Below are 8,636 nucleotides of genomic sequence, written 5' to 3'. Positions count from 1 at the left end.
CCCATACTTGATCAATTTATCTCTCTAAAATTTTACTCTCTAAAATCTCACATTCTAAAATTCTCAAAATATATACATCATAGAATTAACTAAGCACAACTGTTATAAGTTTACTATACCAAACAGTTGCGGTTTCTGCACAAATTGCTGTAGTAGCAGAATTTCTCAGTTAAACTCCAAGCAAGCAAGCAAGCAGTTTCCAACGAACTGCCCCAACCAATAATTGAGCAGTCAAAGTTTGATTAACAAACTAAGAGTTATCCATTACATGTGGTAAGCATTATTCTTAAACATAGTACTCAAAATGTCCCTAATTGCTCTTTACTTGAATATTTTACCTAGGATACCTACATTCCAAAATTTCTCTCTGATGAGAAATTAGAACTTTGAGTGTAATCCTAAGAATAAGGACTTTATAGCAATAACTCTTGACTTTTGCCAATCTGAAGCAGAATTTCTGAGGCCTTTGACCATAACCTGGACCTCCTGTGTGTTTATCCTTTTCAGTATTCTTAACGCAGTCCAGATGAACTAGACTTTGGGCTTTTGTCAGCACAGTCCATCTGCCACTTCTGTTTAATTCTGTGTGAGCTGCTAGATTTCAAAAGCACTGGCTTTAATACAACCTGAGGTTTTGGGTTTTTTTTTGGTGCTGCTACCTGCATAATCAAAGTTTTAGTGCTTAGGAAATGGTTATTTGATGAAAAATAGGTAGAAGTTGATCTTGCTTAAAGCTTGCAATGGGGAATGGATATTCTTAATAAGGATTCTGGTCATACCATCTTTCCGCTGCAGTTCCTGAGCCTGTGGATGTTTTGCCCAGCTGCACCAAAGTTACTTTGTACGTGTGTTTTGCTTTTTTGTTCCAAACTGAGTCTCATTTTGGCTGTCTCTCTCCAGCAAGCCGTGTGTGCCCCCAGTAGAGTGTCATTTCTTACTGGACGCAGACCTGATACTACCCGGCTGTATGATTTCTACTCCTACTGGAGAGTACATGCAGGAAACTATTCCACAATGCCGCAGTACTTCAAGGAGAATGGCTACGTGACCCTGTCTGTGGGGAAAGTTTTTCATCCTGGTATGCTTTGAATTGTCATCTGCTTAACGCACACATGCTTAAGGTGTTTATTCTCATAAACAGATTTTATGTATAGGTATCAACTGTGTGATTTGTGTCTATATTGACAGCCTAAATCATAATCATGAGCCAGACTGTACAGTGATTGCAGGTTGTCTTTAAATCTTATGTTTAAATCTTAGGGCATTAGAGATTAATATATTAGATGAATCTTATCTAATGAATGTTTTCACATCTTGTCTAGGGATTGTGGGAATAAATGTGTAACATTCTAAAAATATGTCTAAAAGTTAGGTATTGGCTTGAAGATGAACAGCTTCATTGTTTAAGTTCTGCATATATATGTTTCGTAGTGGGCTGTCTGTCTGGATCAGGAGATATAGAAAGTATAACTTATACTTCCAATTAAATAAGATATTAGTTCACTAGTTTAAAAGCAATAACGCCTACTGAGTTGAAAAATACTGTAATGTGGACCTTCTTTTTGGTAGTTCTTTAGCCCAGAACTAATCTTGTGTGCATATATTCAGTTGACAGTAAAGCTAATTAAGGATGTACATGAAGACTATTATTAATCCTGTTTTTTTAGGTGGGCTTTTTGTTTGTGTTCCCTGAAGTAAAGCTCTTTAAGAGGCTTGAGTCTCCCTCACCAGTAGAATGTGTATTTCAGGAAAAAATATCTGTCTTAAACTTTTTGACTTTTATCTCTTAGCTTTCTTTTTCTCAGTTGTCAAAGATCATGTGAAATGTTTCTTCATATAGCATATTTTAAAAAAAAAAACAAGTGAAAACAAGTTAAACTAGTTTGAGCTCTTTGTGGCTCAGTGAACTGTTAGAGCATTTCTAATGTGTTTGCCCTTTTTCAGGAGTTTCATCCAACTACAGTGATGACTATCCATACAGTTGGTCCATTCCACCTTTTCATCCTTCAACTGAAAAGTATGAAAATTATAAGGTAAGGGTGGTTTATGGAACCTTAAAGTAGGGTTTTCAGGATGTAGCCAAGTTCTTTGTGTCAAGCCCAGGCAGTGCTCTCTATTTTTTGAGACTGCAACCTTGTGCAGGGAAATAACTAGCCAGGTTGATAATTTGTTGCTTAGCCTCCCAAAAGAAGAATCTCTTCACTTGTGTGTTATGCTAATTGATGTGCTGATCCTGCAGATATTTTAAGTATTTCCAAATTTGTATTTGGAACCTTAAGTGACTGAGATATAAAAATACTTTAGTGATCTTAGTTTGTATTGAGATCATGAATTCCTTTATCTGAGAAGTTCAGTTCCCAACTTCCACGCTAACCTTGCTGTGCTTAGTAAGTGACAAAAACGTTATCAATAGGCTTGGTGAACTAAATTCAATAAAGAACTCAGGGTTGAGTGGGTGAAGTTCATAATTAAAATAATATTTAAGTAATCTGAAACTTTGTAATCTGATTCAGTTTTCTAGAATGTTTGTTACTCTGAAGCGTGGCCCAAAAGAATCTAATCTGCTTTATGTTAGGCAAATGTTGTGATAGCATCATGTGCTGGAGTCTATACACTACAAAGCAAGGAGCTCCAGCCATGAGGCTACAAGTGGCATTGGTAATGCTTTGTTTCATGTGTTTACTGCTGACTGCTGAAAAAGACTGTTTAACACCAGTATTTGCATCCTTGATAAGCTTTTCTTTATGTTCATTTAGCAACTCTCTTAAACACCCTGCTGAGGCCACCTTTTCTTGGCAACTGTTCAGTCTAATTTATCTTTCTTCACTGATTATACATCAGCCACTGCTGGCATTTGCTCAGAAACTAAGTCAGTAGCTTCCCAGCAGCTTTCTGGGAGCTCTTGGGATCAGAAGGAGTAAAAAAGCATGTATATAGAGTAGCCAAATTCAGCCTTCTTGCTAATAGGTCAGAGATTCTGTTCATCATAGAAGCTGTGTGTTCTGCCATATGACTAAGTTTAATCTTCCAAGCTTCAGAGAAGATTCTGCTTTTCTGTGGACGTGGAAGTTACATTCTTCAGCTCCTAAAGCTGTGTGCTCAGTCATCAATGTACTCGGCACCTTTAGTATTCATAGAAATTGTGAAATTCCTTTTCTTGTCTGATCTGCAGTGTTTTGTTGGTAGGATTGAGAAACAAATTGGTTTGAAAGTTATGGAAGAGAGGATTTCTTCTTTGCTTTTATAGAAGCTAAGTTACTTAACTCATGCTTTTTCTTTAAAGACTTGCAGGGGAAAAGATGGAAAACTTTATGCTAACTTGGTGTGCCCAGTGGACGTGTCAGAAGTCCCCAGTGGCACTCTGCCTGATATTCAGAGCACTGACGAGGCCATTCGCTTGCTGAACGCTATGAAAACCAACAAACAAAAATTCTTCCTGGCTGTTGGTTACCACAAGCCACATATCCCACTGAGGTATCCACAGGTGAGGGAACCAGAGCCTGCAGGGGAAGGAGCTTAGACAAGTCTTACTCTTGCTCTTCAGACCTGTTTCCACAAATGCATTATTAGAGGATACCAGGTTGGAAGAGACCTCAAGGATCATCTCGTTGTTCTAACCTTTCTTTGTGAAAGCACAATATAAACAAGATGGCCCAGCACCCTGTCCAGCTGAATCTTAACAGTGTTTATTGCTGTTGTATCTGGAAAGCAAGCTGAAAACCAGCCTTGATTTGGTGTAATTCTAGCAGTCGCCGGTGTTGCGTTTCAGAATGTTTAATGAGAATGAGTTGTGAGCACTCAGCCAAAAGCCAGGCTTCCACCAACGTAATAGTGACTGCTCCTGCCTGGGGATAGTGTTCAGCTTGGTGAAGTGTGACATACTGAGGCTTTATAAGGCCTCATATTCCATTCTCTGTCTGAGTTGGTGGCAAAAATCCTACTTGTTTCAGAAGAAGTGATGTTGGAACTTTTATTTCAGTGTTGCTATGAGATTCAGAAAGCTGTTTTTAGGTAATAACAACTCAGTATTTTTCAGGAGTTAGTTGGTGCTGACTAGCATAGTATTGCTACCTTTTATGCTCTGGGGGAGCGGGACTGAAACTTTGTAAACCGTAGTATTAAAGGGTTGTGCAAGGGGAAGCTTGCTGCTTTACAACACAGAGTTTACAGCAGACCTTAGAGATAGGAGCAGTCTTTATGTGTGTTTGCTTTGTAAAGGAATTTCTCAAGTTGTACCCCTTGGAAAACATCACGTTAGCCCCGGATCCCTGGGTGCCTGAGAAGTTACCGCCTGTGGCGTACAACCCCTGGATGGATCTCAGACAGAGGGATGATGTGGAAGCATTAAATGTTAGCTTCCCTTATGGACCACTTCCAGATGACTTCCAGGTAAGCAGTCAGCACAGTGCATTGAAGTCAGACGGCCTCGTTCAGAATGCAGGGGAGCAGTTGGTTCCTCGTAGATGTTCCCAGGTATTCAGCAACTGACAGTTTGCAAATACTGTGAATTCCCTGCCTTGCCTGCTGTCACCTCTGGCTTCATAGCCAAGCCTTCACTGTAACTGCAGCCAGACCAGTGTGGACAGGGAGGGAGAGCTCATCCATGAACTAGTGACAGTAGTGTGTGCTCCTGGTCTGTGTCTAAGGCAATGTGTGTGGCAGCTGCTAATTCTGTGCATGTTTTCGTTATCTGAATCTGTCTGTTTCAAGTGACCACTCTGTATCTTCTTTTGCAAGATTTTTCTTGACTTTCCAGTGCTTATGCCAAAATAAGTTTGGGCCCTGAGAGAAGCAGAACTAATTTGCAACATCTTTCTTAAAAGAACTTCTGAGAGATATATAGAAATTTCTACCTGCCCCATCCCTTTTCTGGGACGTTAATCAGGCTACAGACACTTTAACAATGAAGCTTTACAAGTAAAATCCTTCGGTTCTGTTACTTACACGGCCATGCGCTCGTGCTCCTGTGTGTGTGTCTGGGGAAGAGCTCACTTGCTTTGTTCCTCTCTGCTGTTGTTTTAATTTGCAGCGGCAAATCCGTCAGAGTTACTACGCAGCCGTTTCCTACCTGGATGTGCAAGTTGGCCTGCTCTTGAATGCTTTGGATCATGTGGGTCTCTCAAATAGCACCATAGTAGTTTTTACTTCTGATCATGGTAAGCGTTAAGATCTTTCTTCAGCTCACTGTTAATAATTTGATTGTGGAACTCAGTGCTGGCATATGAATCAGTTGTGTGCGTATAAAGAGTACAGCGGAGTTGCCATGCCTTATATATTTGGCTAGTCTGTTTCTAATTAAATGGACAGAAGCTTCTGTGGCTGCATGGTTCTGTCCCCCTGCAGGGACATCCCTTTAATAAGGTTGAGGTTTTGCTAGTGAATGATGAGACTGTCTGCAGGACACTGGGCTGAGCTCGCTGTATTCCCACCTCCTACCCAAGGAGTGACTCTTACTGGGAACAGTGCTGTGAAAGGAGAGCAACCACTCTTCCCCCCTTACAATTTGTAGAGAGCCATCTGGTACAGTGGGTGACAGGCTTTCTCAGTAACTGCTGAAGTGTGTTTTCTTTCACTTGTCATTGCTGCTTGCTGAGCATCTAAACTGATAGTGATATCCCTCCCCCCCATAACTGAGGTCTTGCACACTCTGGATCCTGGTGTTGAAAAGCTACATCTGAATTGTGGGACAAATAACTAAAATGTTTAATGTTTGTTGCAGTACTCAAATATTCATTAAAATACACATGCACGTGTATTTTATATGCACATCCCCCAGTGATCCCTTTCATTGAGGATGCTTAGCTGACTTAGAACAGTTAGGCTATGGCTTAGCTAAATCAATTTAAACTCTCATATTTTTTTAATTTGACTTGACTTCTGTGAGTGTGTGTGTATAAACAAGCCCTTATGGGTTGTAGAGCTTTGAGATTAGTAATTCTGGTAATAAAGTGACTCTAGATGTTCCTTCTGACTTGCCACTTCGGACTTGCTGTTGTAACTGAATTCCTCTTTTCCTTGCTGTCGTTAACTGTAACCAGTTGATGTTTCCAGTACCATGGCTAGCAAAGTGATCCAAAAAAATCATGTGTTAACATAGCTGTCATAGAGCTCTTTTGTCTTCCCCCAAAGTGAAGCTGGCAATAAATCTGCCTGGAGTGAAGTCATGTTGGCATCTCTTCCAAGAGGAAAAGGAGAGCTAAAGAGTTTTGATTTCTATTGCTTCCTCAGGGGTGACATCCTGATATGGCAGTCTGGCACAGATAGCAGCCTTGGCTCCAAGGGGCATTCAGTTACAGTGTTAACAGGAGTATTTAGAGCTGGCAGCTGCCCAACACTTAAATAAGTGCTTTCTGGAATTGATCTGGAGATTTTTGCAGGCACTGTGACACACCCTAGTTCCTCTTTTCTGCTCTTCTAATGCTGATTTCCTACTCCCAATCTAGAGTAGGGGAAATAAAAAAAGGTGTAGTTATTTTCTTAATAGAAGAGTATCAAGTTGCAAGGTTTAGCTGGCTGTTGAGATAGCTTTCACATTAGAGAAAAATCTTGTTATATTTAAATATGGATTGTCGTTTGCCTTTTAATATAACCTTCATAACAGATTAGTGGCCTCAACAGACAGAGTCTATTTACACTGAAAAAGAAATGACTACTAAATTATAACCCAGTATCTGCTCTGAATTGTGTTCTTTGTCATCTAGGTTGGTCCCTGGGAGAACATGGTGAATGGGCAAAATACAGCAATTTTGATGTTGCCACTCGTGTGCCACTGATGTTTTATGTACCAGGAATGACAACTTCCTCTCTTAGTCCTGGACAGAGGGTCTTCCCCTACCTTGACCCTTTCAGACATGTTTTAGGCTTGGTACCTCAAGGTAAATTTCCAGCATTTGGTCTTTGTTTGCAGTGAATGTAAGAAAAGGAGAAGTGGTGATGATACTTGCCTGCAGGTATCTTGAGTCAGTATCATTGACTGTGCTTCTTGTACTGATGAGGAACAAGATGATGAAGGGAATCCTTGGACACAAGCTTTTGCTTTGGGTAGATCTGCTTTAGTGGAAACAGCTCGATGTCTGCCTTAACACAGCAGGCAATTAATTTTGTGTGATGTGGATACCTGAAAAGATACCTGACCTATCTTTTGTATTGAGGGCTGCTGTCTTCCCAGTGGTCATTAGTAAACATTCTCTGTGTAGCATCTTTATTTCAAATGATGGCATTTGAAACTGTTTTGCTGGAAGCACTCTTGTGTTAAGACTATTGACTCTAGAGTTTGCTTTACCTTTCTGAAGAGTTCTTTTCCAAAGTGATGAGTATTATTGTCTTGAAGGCTACACATTTGAGAAACGTAAGTGCAAAAATATTCTTGTTAAAATGCATCATAAATGCACAGACTGGCATCATCAGAGCTAATTGCCACACCTTAATTGCCTGGAGTTTGCTACCCCACAACTCCAGTACAAAGCACTTTCAATAAAACACCAACTTAATTATCAGAATAAGCTTCTAGCACCGTCTGTCAAACTGGCATGTACCATAACTTTCGTTTTGATGTTTCTTTTAGGGCGAAGCAAAAAAGTGGTTGAGCTTGTGTCTCTGTTCTCAACACTTGCTGAACTCGCTGGCCTGCAGGTTCCTCCCGTGTGCCCAGAGACTTCGTTTCATGTTGCACTGTGCACTGAGGGGGCAAGCATTGTCCCATACTTTAAAGCCTCTGAAGAGAAACTGGAGGAAGAGAAAGGTGGGGGTGATGATGCTTACAGGTGTTCTGATGAAGAATCTGTTGCTTTCAGCCAATATCCCCGGCCTGCAGACACTCCTCAGTGGAACACTGACAAGCCAAAGCTGAAAGACATCAGAATCATGGGCTATTCCATGCGTACAGCTGACTACAGGTATACTCTGTGGGTTCGGTTTAATCCTAACAATTTCAGTGCTGACTTTGAGGATGTCCATGCAGGAGAGTTGTACATGGTGGAGACTGATCCAAACCAGGACTATAACATCTATAACAACACCTCACATGGTTGTTTTTTCAAAAAACTTGTTGGCTTCCTGAAGCACTAGAGTTCAGAAACTTCTTGGTGCCTGTTCTGGCAACTGAAATGACACTTCCTTTTTTTTGTGTAAAACCTTTCTGTTGTACAGAACGCTTGGATTGAATTAAAATCCTGTTCATATCAATACAGTAGCTATTGCCTGTGTCTTGTTACAGCCCTTATTACACTGAAGTAGTCCGAGTGAACTTCTGCAGTTGTGTTTTCAAACATAAGCTCACCACACTTCTGAAAAGGCCACACAAGGGTATGCAGAACCGTGCTGTGAAACATCTCTGTGGTCTTCTGTTCTGTAGTGACTGAAGAATTAAAATTCAATATCGGGGCTGAAACTGGCAGTGTGAAAGGTGGAAAGAGAAACTTGTGTATTAGGCTGTACAGAGAACATGTACCAGTAAACAGGTCCTGTCCACTTTACTTAGAAGTCTTGGACTGGAGTGGTAAAGGAGATGTTTGATAGTGGTGAAGGACTGAGGTGTCTCCTCTCATCAGCCTTACCTCTGATGAGAGCTAAAAGAGAAACTTAATGTGTTTCATTCCAAATTTAATTGTTTTAAATAAAAGCTTTAATTTGGAGAT

At 40.5% G+C, this 8,636-nt stretch overlaps 1 protein-coding gene across 1 annotated transcript; it reads left to right on the top strand.

The window, feature by feature from the left end:
- Positions 1-903: 903 nt before the first annotated feature.
- Positions 904-8,176, top strand: IDS (iduronate 2-sulfatase). The gene is made up of 7 exons (XM_008948831.1): positions 904-1,078; positions 1,945-2,033; positions 3,284-3,484; positions 4,219-4,389; positions 5,030-5,156; positions 6,702-6,875; positions 7,565-8,176. The coding sequence occupies exons 1-7, from the start codon at positions 1,015-1,017 to the stop codon at positions 8,065-8,067; spliced, it is 1,329 nt and encodes a 442-aa protein (XP_008947079.1). The 5' UTR covers positions 904-1,014; the 3' UTR covers positions 8,068-8,176.
- Positions 8,177-8,636: the final 460 nt, after the last annotated feature.

This window comes from Merops nubicus, unplaced genomic scaffold (assembly GCF_000691845.1).
Source record: "Merops nubicus isolate BGI_N331 unplaced genomic scaffold, ASM69184v1 scaffold48681, whole genome shotgun sequence".
NCBI classification, from domain to species: Eukaryota; Metazoa; Chordata; class Aves; order Coraciiformes; family Meropidae; genus Merops; species Merops nubicus.
Note: the sequence above shows the minus strand (reverse complement) of the source record. Positions and strands in the feature narration are given on the sequence as shown.

Excerpts from the sequence above, each read along its gene's own strand:
- IDS (XM_008948831.1), top strand. The coding sequence starts at position 1,015 with ATGCCGCAGTACTTCAAGGAGAATGGCTACGTGACCCTGTCTGTGGGG. Across the intron at positions 1,079-1,944 it reads GGGGAAAGTTTTTCATCCTG|GAGTTTCATCCAACTACAGT; the intron begins GTATGCTTTGAA and ends GCCCTTTTTCAG. Across the intron at positions 4,390-5,029 it reads CACTTCCAGATGACTTCCAG|CGGCAAATCCGTCAGAGTTA; the intron begins GTAAGCAGTCAG and ends TTTAATTTGCAG.